Source organism: Centropristis striata, chromosome 8 (assembly GCF_030273125.1).
Source record: "Centropristis striata isolate RG_2023a ecotype Rhode Island chromosome 8, C.striata_1.0, whole genome shotgun sequence".
Taxonomy (NCBI): domain Eukaryota; kingdom Metazoa; phylum Chordata; class Actinopteri; order Perciformes; family Serranidae; genus Centropristis; species Centropristis striata.
Window position 1 is genome coordinate 15,079,044 of NC_081524.1, and position 18,356 is coordinate 15,097,399.

The window sequence follows — 18,356 nt, forward strand, 5'->3', positions numbered from 1 at the left end:
GATAGAGAAACAATTTGCCATTTGGGAGGGAATTTACTACTACGATGAGTGTGACCATCTGTGTACAGGTCACAAATAATGATGCTTTTGACATGTTTTGCATAGAAAGATTTGCCTGAGACCAACTAAATTTGAAAGTTATTAAGTGACCCATGGTTTTTCATATCATATTTTCATTTTGATATTGTGCAAATACTTACAACACAGTTTTTACGGACCTCTTCTACTCCTGGATTTCAGTTCAGCTGTATCTGTGGAGAAACCTCATTATTACTCTCCTCCATCAATGAACAGCAGTCAGTCAGTCCGCATAAACCCAAACCACCTCCAGTCCACTGTAAGTACAACCCCATAAGTAGGCCTACATTACAACATAAATAGCAGCACATATTTCATAGGACTAAAGCATGATGCTGACAATACTACGGAACAAAGTCTTTTAAGTTCCCAGATTGTTTTCTCCTTATTCCCTAACTTCACATTTTGTTCCCTTCTACCCACCAGTGCGTAATGTACTGGTACACTGTCAGTCCACAAAATCACACTGTATATTGGGATAATTACACTGAGTGCTGCGAGCGTAAAGTGTTACAGGAAAGTTTCAAATTGAAATCCAGGAATATTTCATCTTTGTTGCCTTTTTTTTAGATAACTCTGAATACTATTGGATGCTGGTTATTGTAGTCCAACCTGACAAAGAGGTTTTGCTGGCCTAGTTACATACTCTTTCACTCTGCACACACACACAACTAAGTGTTACATTCCTCAGAGTGCTGCACACATACAGTAATGAGAGTGAGTGCTCTAAACCATAACAAGATCTGTCATCTTACAAACATTAACTACTGGAAGATGATGATCCTCTGATTAAGGGTAGAAGTAGTATAAATGTGGGTAAAGTAATGATGGTAATTGCACTTGCGGTAGTAGCAATCTCCCTCAACATCTCAACAAATCAACGCTGCATTATGCTTAGACACAGATGCCTCTCTGCACTGCCTGCCAGTGCTCTGTTTTACTCACTCAGGAGCCTTCAGCAGAAAACACAATGAAAGCTCAAGTGGGCACCGGTTGCTGCAGGTTACAACACTGCATGACCTTTACAAAAACAAAACACAAGTTCAAGTGAACTTTTTCAATCACTACCTCCTCACGAATCTGAAGAGATGAATCACATTACCTTGAAAGTGTCCGGAAAAAAAAAATTATCCAACCATCATTACCCACATTCTGTTCTGCATCCTTACCATACACTCACTGTGGCTAAGTGCTACTCCTCTATGCAGCAGACATGTCCAGACATGTAACTGGGATCCTCACACACAGGACAGGGAAGCATATATGATGCAAACAGTCCCATGTGGCAAAATGTGGCAAGCTGATTCCCAAGGTGTGCTACTCTTGGCATTAATGAACCTACCTATCCATCATTTTTCACAACATTTCCAGGTACACCTACTCAAAACAATCAGCAAAAGCAGTGAAGTCATGGTCAGACATTCAGCCAGTGGTAGAGGAAGTACTCACTTCTGAAACTGAAGGCAAGGCTCCTTAATTTTAGCAAGCTAGCTAATTATTGCAGTAATAGCTTGCTAGCCATGTTAGCTAATTAAAGTACAAAAATAACCAACTGTGAGACACTGCTATCAAGTTCTGTTGACACTTTATGTTTGTTTTTTTTCTTACTGTGACTTTTTTTTCTCTCTTTGGCAATCTTTTAATTGATTTAACATTTCACAAAGTCTTAGGCACTGGCAAAATTAGCTTTTATTTCTTGTTTGTTGTTGTTTTTGTGGACTAAACCATGTGCATCTTTTAGAGGGGGGGGGGAGGGCCCCTGAAAGACGGTTTAAGAAACTGAAAATACAACACTATATATTTATTCTATGATTGAGCTTTAATGCTAATAACACAACATTTCAAAGTTGCAGAAAAAAAACTTTTGATATGAGGCTTTTTGAGGGCTATCCCCATGCTGGAGGCTTAGTTATTCCCACTACACCCCTCTCTAGCGCTGGTATACACCACATGGATGGATAATGCATAGTTTACCACCCCAGCATAGAATAACAACAAAGCCTGAAGAAATATTTAAAAAAGTAAGTTTTGCAGCAAAGTCCAGTATGTGAGAGCAGCCAGTGGGAAATACTATGCATTAGTAATAAAGAGAATGGAAAGTGGAGTGTGGGTGGTTGGATTAAAAGGGCATCTGGTATCAGAGCAGGAGGTAAATAACCCTGGCTTGGTCCTGTCTGAGAGCAGACCTGTCTCTGCTGTGGCGCGCTCCAGTTTGGAGGGAACAACATGCACACTCCACGCTATGTGGGGAGAATGTGAAAGCGCTTGCTGCCATGGCAACAAGGCAGCTCCACAGTCTCCAGTCCCCATTAAGAAAGATGGGTGGCAACGTGGCTGTAGCTCAATGGTGGTGTAGCATGACACGCTGAAAGAGCCTATTGAAAGCCAGTGAATTCAGCAGTTCATGAAAAGAGTAAAAGGACAGCGAATCCGCCAGGCAGGTGATACTGACCTCACCTCTGTTTTTGGGTGCATGCACTTTTTGAGTGCTGTGTGAGAATATCACATCCTCTGAGCTTTACTGTTTTGATCAATAGGCCTACAGGTTGGGGTTAAAATCTATGAGAGGTTTCCATTGAATCCCAGCTGTGTTGATGAGAGTTAACTGAGAGAGAGTTCAAAATGACCTTGAGCAGTGTCCTTGGATGAAATGTGATTAGAGATGAAATGATTGGTCGGTGAACAAGGGGTTGAAACTTTGAAAAACATCAGTTGTTGTCCTGGTTCTTTTTTTTTTTATTTAAAAAGCTAAATAAGTTTTATTTTAAGGTCAAGGTCTTCATTCAGCCAGGAAATGATTATCTACACAAGCCTATAAAAATGGGCTGTGGTGCAATCTATTTCTAAGACTGTGTCATTTCACATCACAAGTGCTAAGTTTAGAAAAATGTTTTGTTTATTCAAGGTTTGAATGTTTTTCTCATACATAACAAGTGTAATGTGATTCATAGTTGAGGCAGTGTCTGCTTGATGTGAGAGAGTACAACAATCTGTTACATGAAAAACTATTACAAGTACTACTTTCTACATATATCTTGCTATTAAATCACTATCACAATGCCACATGTTTTTCTGTTGCTAACATATTCCACTTATGTGATGAACAGCAAGCAGATCATTCAAATGTTATTCTTCTCAGTCAAATGTCTGTGGTTTTATTGTAAGACGCCATTAAACTGAGTTCTTTAACTCTGTTTCATGTAGATACTGTGAATGTGGTGAAAGCCAAAATCAGCAGAACAAAACAGATTTCATCCTGAGTCCAAGAGCCAAGACTCTTTTCATTCAGCTGAAAATAGCAAGCCACTGCTTACGCACATCTCCAGAACATAGTTTAGGCAACTAAAGGATTGGGTGGGAGTGATTTGTGGAGGAGGAACACAAGCCACTGAAGGGACTCAGTAGCATTTGTTTAAACGCTTGTACCAAATCAATCAAAATGGTAACCAAATGGTGAGAGAAAGAAAGAAACACAGAGCACAGTTTGCAGCCAGGATGGAAAGTTACTGTTGATCTTAGTTTCCAAAAATCTCGACAAGAGATTTGTTAGGCTGTTTAACAGAAATGAGCCAAGAAAACTCCATTAATAACATTATCCATTCGTTTTATAACTTTTAATGCCATTATAGAGTTGCACGTTACAAGTAAACAACATGGATCCATGCTGTTTCTTTCATAAGTGCCCGATTAGTAAGAAACCCAAAGTATAAATGAAATGACCTCAGTGACCTCAGTGAACGCCTGCCCACTCTGGTTCAATACCACATTCACACAACAGAGGGCACTGTATGGACTTCTGGACCTGACAGCTGGTTATATACATTGATTTTTAATGTAAATATATCTTTATCTCAGAATTATAAAAGCAAATGACTTGTGACCCTTTCACATTTCATCTTTATGGTTTTAAAAATCATATGATAACAATATACAGAGACCAATTCAAAACAACTGAGAAGAGCACATCAATCAATCAATCAAACTTTATTTATATAGCGCTTTTCATACATATAAATGCAACTCAAAGTGCATGAAGTGCACATGAATATTGGAGTTCTTCCAGCTTGGATTCTGTGTCATAATACAATATTTAAACATACATCTTCTTAATATGCTACACCATTTACCAGAAAATGTAAAATATTCATAATTTCCCTGTAAATAGTATAATACAGACCGTACAATTGCCTCAGTATGATATTTAATGTTATTTATTTGTATAAAAAGGAGTCAACTATACCTTCCTATATCGGCTTTGTATTACAGAGTTAGTTTGAAGGCTCTTAGTTAATTGTGTAACAAATATGTAATGTACTAAAACCTAAATTTTATGCCATTTTAGGTTTATTTTTAATCTTTTTACAACAAACCTGAAAAAACATTTAGATCGGCCTGCTGCACTCATAATTAGACAATCTAAAGGGTGCAAGGAAAACAAAGCATCTAGAAAAAAGATATGCCCTTTTTCAGCTTGTCCATGTGGTCCAAAGAGCTATTTTAAAGGGACAGTACCATTTATCAATCTGTTTTGTTGTGAGATGCCAAGTGTTGGACATAGAACCTTAACTAGCCAGTAATTTCCTATTACACATTTTAATGCTGCTTTTTTTGTTTTTACCAACAATTATGTATTATGAATGAATGAATGAATGAATGCTTTATTTCGGTTACAAAAAACAACAAAAACAAACAAAACAAAGACAACAAAATAAAATCATGTTTTTTACAAAAGAATCCATCAGACAGCAACCGAAAAAGGAATAGGCTGAAGCCCCACTAAAGGCTTATTTTTGCCTCTCCTGTACCATCTACATGCATATACATTACATTATATACATTACATTAACTGAGTAATTCACATTGTTACAAAACACATGATACCTTAAACTGAAAAATCAAATTCAATCAAATTTCATTGTAACCCTTGATAATTTTAGATTTTAAAGTCTTCTTGAAAACTAACATAGAATTACACTTTATCTTTATTTCATCATTTAGTCCATTCCATAATTTTACACCCAAAACTGACACACATCTGTATTTCAGATTAGTTCATTATAGCCTATGCCATAGTACATTGTTATATAGAAGTGTTAAATTTTGACCATATTTAAACTGTGATTTAGTACATTCTGCGTGATTACAGCGTTGCTGATGAAAAGGCGTTTTTCACTACATCAGGAAAAAATGTTGTGACAGATCTCTCTTTCATTCCTTTGATGTCTGTTAGTTTCTCTGTCTGTTTTAAAGCTCTTGAGAGTGCTGTGTTGAATGTATTGTAAATAATGCAGCTGTTGCCAGGCAAATGTATTCAGTCCAAATCAGTGCTGAAGTGGAACCACGGCACAGTCTCTCTTGACATGAGCAGACTGTCAAAAGTTGTCAAGCAGCTTTAGAGAAGATACCAGGCAAATATATTTTAGGCCAATTTCTACCCCTCAGTTTCTCTTCAGACTTCTATATGCAGCAAATGCACAATCCAAAGCTGTATTACCCAAAAGCAATATGATCTGAGATTGAGGGGGAAAAGCAGAAGGTCTCTGCAGTATCCAGTGCAGCCTCTGTGGTTGTCTTGACAACTCAAGCTTCTTGCCACAGATAAAAAACAGCTTCTCGCTGCCTTCAGCACAAATCTACTGTATTCAAAAACATAAACACATAGAAACCTAACGTTACGTCATAGAAAATGATGAGAATGTCGTACAACTCCTCCTCAAAATGCATACACACTCAAGGTCTCTCTTTGTGCATCACACTTCCTGAGTTTGTACTAGTCACAGCTATTTTTATAACGGGAAAATGAACTTTAGCACATACAGTATACTATTCAGGAAAAGTTTATTCATATTGTACTCACTTTAGAGATGAGTTCATTCATAATTCATTGGCAGTGTCAATAGCAGTACGTCCAAATGGCACAATGTGATGCCCACATAAAGTTTAATAAGGCTTAGGGACCTTATGAAAATGAAAATGGTGAGGAGGGCAGCTGAACTTAATGGCTTCCTTTTCAAAAAGCAAGGCCTTCCCAAGGTTATTATAGTTAACGAAAACTAATGAAATAACGAAAACTAGAATTGAAAAAACATTTTTTAACTGATTAAAAAATGATTTAACTGAAATAAAAATAAAAACTAGAGTTTTTTAAAAAAACGATAACTAACTGAAACTGTATTTTGTGGTTACAAAACTAACTAAAACTAACTAAAATTATAGTGAAAATGTCCTTAGTTTTCGTTTTTGTCAACTTTTTTCATTCATAATTCAGTGTTTCTATTTGAACATGCAACACATGGTGAATATGTTTACTGAGACTGGGATGTTTACACTAGAACCAAAATTCAAAACACCAGAACTGTAAGAGTTAATAACCTTATTGGGGCTGAGATGATAAACCAAAGGAAATAAAGGAAACATTTATTATGACCTCTTTGAATCTGGCACCCAACACATAGCCCATTACAAAAAAAACTAAAACTAATAAAAACTAAACTAAAACTATGCATTTTCAAAAAATAAAAACTAAACTAAAACTAGAAAACTCACTCTAAAAACTAACTAAAACTAACTGAATTTGAAAACAAAAATTCACAACAAAATTAAAACTAAAACTAATGAAAAATCCAAAACTATTATAACCTTGGGCCTTCCCCAGCTTTATTAAACTTTCCAATGGACCCTCCCTCATGAACCTGCCTAGCTTAGGCAAATTAGTACACAAGAAGAGAAACAAAGACACACTGAAGGCTCTTCTCAATGACCTGGCCATCTGGAATGAAGCGGCTGAAGTCCATCTAATCTGCATGTAACAACAGTTTGTATATCCACATTGGCTTCCATTTTTTAAAGACTAATGCAGACTACTGCCACCTGCTGGTATGAAGAGTTATTTTCTCTCACGTAGGCGCAGAGCAAGCATCCTAGTTAGCCGTTAGCTGAAGTCTATTTTATCCTAATAGCTCAAAAATATATAATAATGAAACAGTATTGGTACAATTTGTTTGACCATAAAAATGTAAGGTGCATGAAGAATTTTAAATTGTGTACTGGTTTTAATGCAACAATACATTTTACAATATCTACCAGATTTCACATTAGAACTTATGGCAAATGTAGCAAAAAAAAAGACAAAATGCTTTCTTTTTCCCCTGTTTTTTTAACCCAAGAATTATACTATTCCAAAATAGTTAAGACTACACTCACTGATAAATATTTTCATACAATCCATTATAAACAAAACAGTCACCTGTAAGTCAATATTCAACACTGTGCTCAAATCAGTTAAGATTGTTAATGCATGTAGATAGATAGATAGAAAGATAGATAGAAAGATAGATAGATAGATAGATAGATAGATAGATAGATAGATAGATAGATAGATAGATAGATAGATAGATAGATAGATAGATAGATAGATAGATAGATAGATAGATAGATAGATAGATAGATAGATAGATAGATAGATAGATAGATAGATAGATAGATAGATAGATAGATAGATAGATAGATAGATAGATAGATAGATAGATAGATAGATAGATAGATAGATAGATAGATAGACTTTATTTATCCCAAGCTGGGAAATTACAGTGTAGCAGCAGCATTACATACAGAGACAATAACAACACAATTAAATAATTAAATAAAAAGAACAACCTAGGCATACTTCAAGCAATAAAATATAAAAATACAATACAATACAATAAAATGTAATGTAAAAATAAAAATAAAGTGTCTAAAGAAGGACTATGTATTAAGGAGTGGAATTCCAGTGCAGAATAAATATGAATATACAGTATAAAAATGTTGGTGCCGTGAAACAATAAGGTGCAATAAACAGTGTGCATAAAAACACAAAGTGCATAACGACAGTATGTAATGAACCAGGCTATTTGTTATTGTTCAGTGTGATGGCATGTGGCAGGAAAGATTTTTTGTATCTGTCCCTTTTATGTCAGTGGTATCTGTAGTGCCAAAAGTCTCAAAAGAATAACAAAAACTCAAAGTGTTTGTGAAAAATGTGTGTGAATTTTCTGCAATAATACATGTGTGTGTCCCCGGTGACATCTCCAGTGTTGGAGCAGGAATTCGCCTCGCTCCCAGTCAACAGGTCTCCTCTTCATCAGCAGCCCTCTCCACTCAGGCAGAACCCAGCCAGCCTGTAATTACTGACTCCACTTGAGAGGAATACCAACAGGCACAGGCACACTGGGAGGAACAACAACAACTCTGAGCAGCATTTCACTTCACAGCACCTTTCCACGACTTCAAAACACCTGCAGCCTGCTGCTGTGAGCGTGAAGAGCAGCAGCTACTACCAGCTGCCATTTCACTGCTCCTAATGAATGAATAATGACTTTAAGGACACACATTGTATCATGCATGGAGAATATTTTAGTCCAGTTCAGCCCAGACTGTTTAGCTTATCCCTGTGACCTGTATGTGGCTCTGCTCAGACACAGACACATGGCTGTCAGAGAAAGCTGTGAGCCCTCCATGCTGCCTGGAGATGACTCCCTTGTTAAAAGAGCCAGAAAGGGTGGCAGGAACTCAGGCTGGACACCTCACCAACTCAGTGCCGTATGGCATGCCATGTGGCAGCAAGGAACGGGATTTGTCATGCATAGCATCAAACAACGTGCCCAGAAAACAGGGAATTAAACAGACTGTTTTCACAGAGTTGCAGTGAGGTTACACTCCTCTATGTCTGACCACCTTCTTAACCCATAAGAACCCAGACCCAGTTATCCTTAAAGGAAAGTTATGGGCGATATACCACCATTTCTGATGTTTTTTCAAACTATCCCTAAATGTCAAAGATCTGTGATGTGACATAAACGCTACATTGGGCGCTTATAGTATTTATGTTTATAATATTTCGTATTTTAAAATAAAATAAAAAACGAAACACAAATTTGCTTTTTTCTCTGCATCTCCACAACATCTATCAAAATTGTGACATTATTAGTTCTGTTTAACAACAAATTATTTTTTAGATTTGTTTTTAAGTAGCATAATAATGATAATACGTCGATAACAAATAAATACAAATAACCATGTGTCTTTTTGTTTATCAAAATTGTGACTTTAATTTGTTTAGGAAATATGGTCAGAACAAGTTAAATGCAATACAGGACAAACTATTAAAGGATTAGAATTGTTAAATGGGTTTAAACTTAGCCGAGTAACAAAAAATAGAAGATTTAACGTGTTTGTTACACGGGTGTCACCATGGGTTCTTATGGGTTAATCCAGGGCGATGTATAATTGGAAAAGAACAAAATACCATGGAAAAGATATCTTTTTCTCTCAACCTAAAGTTAGACATATTTATGAAACACTGGGAAAGATGGGTGCAGTTCATCAGACCTTTAAGACCAGATTTTGTAAAGGTAGCAAGCTGAAGAAACTTATAATTTCATTTCTTTCTTTTTTTTGGGTCTCCCGCTCAGTGACACGAATACAACTGAATGATGCCCAACTGCTACAGACATTTATATTTATTTATTCATATAATATAATTATTTTTTGCCTCCATACCCCTCTGGATGTAGATAGTTAAATTGTATGTCTTTGGTTTTGTTTTTTCTTTACATATTCATATTATTAAAAAGGGAATGGACAATGAACATTTGGAACAAGAAGCTATTGATACAAAACCTTTGGCTCTGTACAATTTTGATACCAACAGCTGTAAATCCATTTGTACTTGTCAATTGTTGTGAAATTTCCTAATAAAAAGATAACAACAACAAAAAAAAACAAAGAAAAAGAACAAAATAAGCCATTTGATGGATGGGCCTTACATTTATTTTTACAGTGGCAAAAGCAGGAACCAATTCTCAGCATCATAAGTGCCACAATTCCTATTCATAGAAACAAGGATCTTAATTGTGATTTAAATAACTCAGTAGTGTTTTTAATAACTGATTGCTGCTTGCTAATTCATTTCAAGGGCTGAGATGTTTGTTGCAACATTTCACAATGAAGTCTGTCATAAATTGCAGCAATAATTGTTCCCTTGAGCATTTCTAAAATCTTCCTCCTACACATTCCCTTTGGATACGAGCCAGAGCATGTCGATACAAAAATAGATTACAAACAGGCCTCAACTCCAAATAGAGCCGCGCTCTCTCATCGGTATACAGAGCAGTAATGGTGGTGGGTGGTGGTTAGTCTCTGCCCACACTTTTCTCTTCCTCGATAAAGCCCTTCACTACTATGAGTTATATTATTCCGTCGCCTACAGTAATGGCATGGTGCATGGTGCAGCATGTGGTGGCGGGGGTCGCTCTGTAACCGGGGAGTACCATCTGTGGCTGTCAGCTGAAGCTGCCACTTAGTGGGCCTAACACAATCACCACGTCAACACTTCCCCAACAATTGGAGCTTCAACAGTCCTCTTCCAGTACAGGTGACATGCCAGGGAAGTCAAGAGACGGGAGAAAAAAATGTCTGAAAAGAAAATGATTCAGGCTGTCCCTAATTTTAATCAGGAGCCATTTGTTTTCTGGTAAGATAATTAACTGTGATTGGTTTTTCTGTGATCACAGACAGTTTTAAAATACATTGTATGCAGGTTAACAGTGCTGCAGGCTTATTGTGCATGATGCATCAACCCTAAATCTACACTAGGTGGAGCCAAACTCCTGTAACTAAGCAGAGTATGATCACTGTGTTCTGTTGTACACCACTTTCACCATCTCAGCTTCTGTAACCGAGCAATAACACATTTTAAAAATGCTGAATTTATGGATTGCATGTTTGGTCACAGGGTTAATTTATTATGACATATTTAGCTGTAAAATTAATTTTTCTTAAAAGAATTAGAGTGGAATATATTGACGTTTTTACTTCTGAAGTACAAGAATGACTGTTTCTTAGAAAAACGGACTATGAGTAAGCAATTTGAACAAAATCTTTCGGTGTTAAAAGGTGGCCAGTCAGTGCTGGGTAATGGGGCAGAGCAAACAGGAAACAACAACAACAGCATCAACAACAACAACATAGTGCTTTCAGTGGTCAGGCTACCACATCCTCCCAGGGCTGCTCTACATTTGCTTATTGGGATTTTATAAACGCTGCTGAAGAACCCTGTCTGAAAAGTCAGTCCACGCTTTTTCAAAGGTGATTTTGAAGGCTGTAGGTTATTCAGATCATTTTTTTTACACATCAAACTATTCAGTGAGTCTTGATGCCTTCTGGCTATCTCTTTGACTGATGTACTATTAGGGAATATGGACATAACATAGCCACCTAAAAGGCACAATAAGGATTTTCCTAAAAACAACAACAACAAAGTATATACTTGACTAGATAGAAAAGTACTCCCTTGCAATCATCACTTATGACACACTGTAATTTCTCTTTTCTTCCCATTTTTCTATGTCTAAGATGTTTCTCAGCACCAGCCTTTGGGCACCGAGTGTTCAGCCACCAGCCAATGTGCATGTTAGGAGGGCTGGACTCTAAATATGTAGCAACTACAAGCCAGATAAGCACACATCCAAGAGGAAGCTACGGAATTTGAGGATACAGCACTGTAAAAATCAGGGTTCATACACTTTTTTAGCAATGGTTTTCCATAACCCTTCAATGAATTTCAGTAGCATAGCTCTGAGCAGCTCACGGCTCTGCTCCGCCGTTCTAAAAATTAGCCGGCATCGACAATTAAAGGTAACAAACGTACTCCTAAAACTACAGTATAGGGATTATTATATTATTTTTAATAGGCCTATTTTACACATTCTAAATATTATCCAGCAATATTTCAATGACTTTTCCAAAACCTTATAGAGGATTTTATTTTTCAATAACTTTTCAAGGACCTAGAAATTGCATTTTCAATTTCCATAACTTTTCAAGGTTTTTAATGACCGTACGAACCCTGAAAAATACAAATGTAGCAAGTTAAATTTGAGGTTTGTTTAGTCCAGGGGTGAATGATTCTGGTCACATTGAGCTACGGAGAAGAAGGCAACACTGAATGTTGTATTTTGCGAGCCGCAACAGACAAATACTACTCATTGTGTCTTTAATAAGTAACAAAACATGAGAAGAATGATCAAATAGCAGGAGAACTGCTAAAGGACAGACATCTCAGACATGCAGGGGAATAGTGGTGCTTTCATTTAATCTCCTAAATGCAAAAAAACAGTTAATCACATAAAGTGTGTCATACATTAACTTTCCAGTCACACACATGCTGTTAGAGTGAAAGGAAGAGTGATTGTGATCAGGTTTACATTTCCTTTCAATACATTTAATTGTGCCTTAGAACCACAGCATTTCTGAAAAAGCTGATCAAGAGGCAACACTCCTGCAGTAATGATCAAAAGTCTGAGCATACAAGTCTTAAGACAAAGTTTTAATACAAAGAGATACTGAAGGTATAATCTCATAAATGCATGATTAGCAACTTCAATACGGAGTGACATGAGACATTCGCCCATAATCTGGAAGATTAGTATTTAAAAAGAGGCAAATGTGTTCATGAATTGGTGGCATACACCATTATTATTATTCCTGTCTTCAAAGGAGACGTCAATTTGGCACAGGAACAGTTTCTGAAAGCAGCATGTAGAAATACATGCAGGAATACAGTATGTGTCCAACACAAACCAAACCCAAGTTGTAAGGAACTGAAATAGTTCATACTGATGTGCATCAAACTTTCTGCAACCGTTTTAATGCTCCTGTGTGTTCTGACGATACCTTGAACAGCTGATGTCGGAGTTCTGCAGCCATTTTCTTTAAAAAACACACCCAGTGCCTGCTCAGTATCAATGTGAGACTCTCTTCTTGGTTCTTCTACGTCATCTGAGCCTGGAGCGCTTGACAACAATCGTACCAGCTACCATATCATACACAGTCCTGTTGTGCTGGAAGAACAGAAGTGTGATGAAAGCCGGGAAAAAGAAGGCAATTGAAAAGTTCTTGTTCAAGGCTCGGACAGTTGATCTGCGGAGAGAGACGGAGACGGTTTATTACAATACATAGAGAAGAGATACAGTACAGAAAAGTTTGGACACACCTTCTCATTCAATGCGTTTCCTTTATTTTCATGACTATTGACATTGTGATTCATCAAAACTATTAATGAACACATGTGGAATTATGTACTTAACAAAAAAGTGTGAAATAACTGAAAATGTGTCTTATATTCTAGTAAGCAAAGGGTGGTTACTTTGAGGAATCTAAAATACAAGACATGTTTTCAGTTATTTCACACTTTTTTTGTTAAGTACATAATTCCATATGTGTTCATTCATAGTTTTGATGCCTTCAGTGAGAATCTACAATGTCAATAGTCATGAAAATAAAGAAAAACGCATTGAATGAGAAGGTGTGTGTCCAAACTTTTGGCCTGTACTGTAAACTAGGTAATGTTTGTTATGAAAACTCTGAAATATATATTTATATAGCACAATTTTAGCAAACACAAGGTTTCCAAAGTGCTGCACAAACAATAAATACATAACACAATACAAAGAGATGTAGTAAACAATAGATCAGCAAGATGCAACAAGATAAAGTAACTTAAAAATCCAATAAGATTAAAAATGAGTACTCACGCAGACAGAGAGACATTTGTTGCAGGCACTACTAGCACCCTGTTGGGCTGAACCAGAACTGATGAGTCACAAGTAACAACTCTGAGTCCCACGAGAAACTTCCCTGGAGTGGCTCCTCCTGCTCCCCAAATGCACACGATCTAAAAGTAGAATAGTGTAGGAGCTGTCACTGAACTGCATGAAGGGGCTTTACAAAGTTTACAACGAAACTATTGATAGTTTAGGTCAGGGGTGTCAAACTCTGGCCCGCGGGCCAAATTTGGCCCGCAGTGTAATTTTATTTGGCCCGCGAGGCAATACCAAATTATTATCTTATTATTGTACTATAAAAGCTGACCCGCCGGTATTATACGGCGCATTTACAGCTAATACTACAAATCCCACAATGCCCTGCTGTTGTTTTGGCGCGTCAATCAGGACAGGACCCAGAAACGCTCCTCTGTGACAGTCGTCATAGCAACCTCAAGATAGAGCTGTCTCCCAGCTACCCCTTCCCAAAAATGGAGAAAAGAAAGTCAGAATTTATTAACCTGTTGAAAAAGTTTATTTTGATATTTAAATCAGAAGGATGCAAATAGAAAAGAGGCATACGATTTTTATTTAATTTTTATTTAATAAATTAATGACATTGATGTGTTTTTTATTTGAAATTTGATTTTGCATGTCTGCACTATTTAGTTATATATTGTATGTTTATAAGCGTTGCTGGTTCCATATTTAATGTTAAAGCAAAACATATTTGGTATATATTAAAAGGTTTATTTGTTCAATGTTGGCCCGCGATTTTATTCAAGTTTTAAATTTTAGCCCATTGTGTATTTGAGTTTGACACCCCTGGTTTAGGTTGAGATCACTGTTTTTTCTCCACACTTTCACATGATTGCTCACCTCATAAAAACACACTAATATCCGATACACCAGTGCAACAAGCATCATTTTCTGTAGCTCCTCCATCGACGTGTCCTCGTCTATTTCCTCCACTATGAAATGCATGGCGAACTTTGAAACATCCCTGTAAAACAGATGAATACTTTTTTTTTAGTGACATCAATCCAAAGAGTTTTTTTTTTTTTTTTTCAATTTAAAGGGATTAAAAATCACAGGCCTATTATTATTCATCACCACTGTATACAGAAATGAAAGAAACTCACTTGATTCCACTCAGATGCATAATACTAATGATTATTGTTGCTTTGATGAAAAACAATATGAAGAAATCCACCATCTCAGCCAGGAGTCTTTGGAGAGGTGAAGGAATACTATACTCTCGGCCTGGTGAAAAGTAGCAACAACATTAAAAAAAAGTCAATTAGGAGGTACTGTAAACTATATGACCAAACACTCTAACAATACACCCGTTTGTTATTGTTATTGTGTATATGTTCGGGTCCAAAAACCTTCTCATATGTGCTGCTGCAACAGAGTCCACTCTCCTAGCGAGGCCTTTCTATAAATATAGTAATCAGGCTGCATGGTTTGCATGGCTATTGAACATTACTGTCAATATTGTACATAGCTAGTGCAATATTACAATAACTATATACATATCTAGTTTTGTGTTGATATTTTTGTATTGCACAGATATTGCACATTGGAGTAAATACATTTGTGTGTGTTAAACAGATTATTGTAAATCGCTGTATGTGGTAATATGGAGAACGAGAAAAAATAAATAATATATGTGTGTATGTGTGTGTGCGCGTGTATTTTCTTCTACTCTCATGTGTATATATATATATATATATATATATATACAATACAGGACAAAAGTTTGGACACACCTTCTCATTCAATGCGTTTCCTTTATTTTCATGACTATTTACATTGTAGATTCATCAAAACTATGAATGAACACATATGGAATTATGTACTTAACAAAAAAAGTGTGAAATAACTGAAAACATGTCTTATATTTTAGATTCCTCAAAGTAACCACCCTTTGCTTACTAGAATATAAGACATGTTTTCAGTTATTTCACACTTTTTTGTTAAGTACATAATTCCACATGTGTTCATTCATAGTTTTGATGAATTTACAATTTAAATAGTCATGAAAATAAAGGAAACGCATTGAATGAGAAGGTGTGTCCAAACTTTTGGCCTGTACTGTATATATATATATATATATATATATATATATATATATATATATATATATGACGTGGTGTTTTGGGCAGCGCTCCATTTATGTCATGCTGGTGCTGCAGATTTGACTGGTGATACTTTTACTTAAACCAGGTTATGAATGCAGTACTTTTACTTGTTATAGTAAGAGCATTTTCACAGTGTGGCTTTAGTAATTTTACTGAAGTAAGGAAGCAATTCGTATGGCGTTACGTTAAAAACTCTACCTTAAAATACGATGAATCTGGAGTTTTGGTGTCATCACTTAGTTTTTGGCATTTGGCAACACTGGGTGGTTGGCTGTATGACATTTTGACAACTTGGAGACTAAAAAGGCAACGCAAAGCCGCTATCTGTTACCTGGTCTCAGGGCATTTCCATTCTCCTGCGGCTGCTGAGCGGCCACTGCAGCCCCGCCAGCGGCTTCACCTGGGCGGCTGCTGTGGGAGGTGACTGCAGGTGGATAAGGCGACAGCGGGAGACCAAACGGAGAGCTATACCAGTTCTGGGAGTTGATATCAAGCGCTGTGGTCGACGTCCCGCTGTCTGACTGTAAGTAATAAGGGCAGGACATGGCTGACGCTGCCAGCCAGCTCTGCCAGTTGCCATATCCAGTGTAGTACTGCCACATCCACCCCTGGAGCTTCTCGCAGTATTCTGTTGTGGCGCGGCTTTCATCGGCGTCTTTCGCGCCTTCGACGTTGTCATGGTTACGTATTATTTGTCTTACATTGTCAACTAGTGGCTCAACTGTTTTATCAAAAGGTTTATCCTTTTCCTCGTCGACTTCCATGTTTGTGTTTTCTTCGTCAGCCATGTTTGATGATGGCGACGCGTCACGTATGATGTCACTCCGGAAAATATCAACCGGGCGAAGACAAGTCAATCAAAAAAAAAAGAAGAAGGAAAAAAAGAAGACAAGTCAAATGTAAAATGAGCATTATAATTAGGAAAACCGTACCGTTGGGAAGTATGTTGGATTTAAATATTTATTCGCTGAAGACAGACACACTCGGATAAACTTTTGTCCAGTTCACGACATAATGTAACCCTCACATCTCACCCCCATCATTAGGATATAGTGGTACCGTCCAATAGTTGCCTGCTACAACGACTACCCACCGCAAGGGGACGCCTAGCATTTCTGCAGAATATAAACTGCAGTGGGATTTGGGAGGGTCTTCAAGTTCACATTATGTAATATTGCAAACAAACCAGAAATGCCACAGAAAGCTTGATTGTTACACTATTAATTAGTACTAAAGTAGTAGATATTTTACTTAATTTCATTATAATAAATATTAATATTTCACATGCAGGCTGCTTATCAGGCAGTTTGATACATCACTTTAGGTTCTGGTTACATTTAAGGTAATTATTATTTTTAATGTTTATGGATTAAATGATTAATACATTTAAACTAATATAGAACAATTTATTTTTTAATAATGACAAAAAATAAATGATTTGTTTGTACATTGCCACTGGGTTGTTTCAACAAAGCAGCTAAGTTGAACAGTTTCTAGGAAATCATCAGCTCATGGTGTGATTGTGTTTAAAGAGGTAAAACCAAGGTGGTCCACTTCCCAAAGCCCTTGCCCACACACTAACCCAAGTAAGCTAAATCCTTAACAATAGGGTATTCACAGATCTTAAAGCAGTTTCAGAAAACTGAGCTAACCTGTGTATTTGTACATTTTTTAGTACAATTAAAATTTAACTCTTAACTTCCATGGGTATTTTAATGTATTCAAAAACATTGCGAATTGCAGAATGTATGCCTAAAAAAATGGTGCCCATGTGACATGGTCATTATGTGGCACTGGAGGTAACAGCTTTTCATTAGTCAGCACTCATTGTCTGAGCCACCCCCCGGGACTCAGTCATTCACTAAATCCTGGAAATCTTGCAGAGAATTTGGGCCTCAACCTACTGCCCCAAAGAAACCCTAATTACTGCAAATTATGTGCACTTGCTTGAACTCCTCGTCTGTTCACCCAAGACAAGAGGGGCCTGGCACAAATGAGGTCACTGCTCTGACCCCAAGCAGAGATTTGTCCTTCTCCACCTCCCATTCACCCTCATGAGAGGCCTGCTCTAACATGACATGTTGCTTTTTCTTTGAACAAAAGGCCCCTGCCCATGTCTTACAGCTTAGAAGACTGAATGACTAGGAGTTTTAAAACTTTAGCTGGCCATTGTCATCTGAATGTTGTTACACCAACCAGTACTATGAAATAAAAGATATTGGAGCTCAAAAGTAAATGAAAAGACTGCATTTAGTACACCAGTCTAGTTTGAAATGGTCAGTGTTGTCATTTTTCTGAGTCAATAAACATTCAGTTTGTTGATTTGTGACCTCAGGGAAGTTATACTTCAAGAAAAAAAAAAAAAAGAAAAAAAACTAAGAGGGTTTATTTCAGAAAGCTGGACATCAGCTGCCTCAGCAAGTGTGTATGTGAAAATAAGTTAGGTCCAAAAGGACAAACTAGGTGGGGCATGCAAATATTGACTTCAAAACAACACAGGTGCACCATCAAAATGTGTTTCTCATGCACACAATAATCACAGTTTGCAGAA

General features: G+C 36.9%; 1 protein-coding gene across 1 annotated transcript; it reads right to left on the reverse strand.

The window, feature by feature from the left end:
- Positions 1–12,184: 12,184 nt before the first annotated feature.
- Positions 12,185–16,603, reverse strand: LOC131975880 (protein FAM8A1-like). Its single transcript, XM_059338691.1, has 5 exons — positions 16,137–16,603; positions 14,804–14,924; positions 14,541–14,664; positions 13,653–13,792; positions 12,185–13,038 (listed from the first exon to the last, which is right to left on the reverse strand). The coding sequence occupies exons 1-5, from the start codon at positions 16,591–16,593 to the stop codon at positions 12,894–12,896; spliced, it is 987 nt and encodes a 328-aa protein (XP_059194674.1). The 5' UTR covers positions 16,594–16,603; the 3' UTR covers positions 12,185–12,893.
- Positions 16,604–18,356: the final 1,753 nt, after the last annotated feature.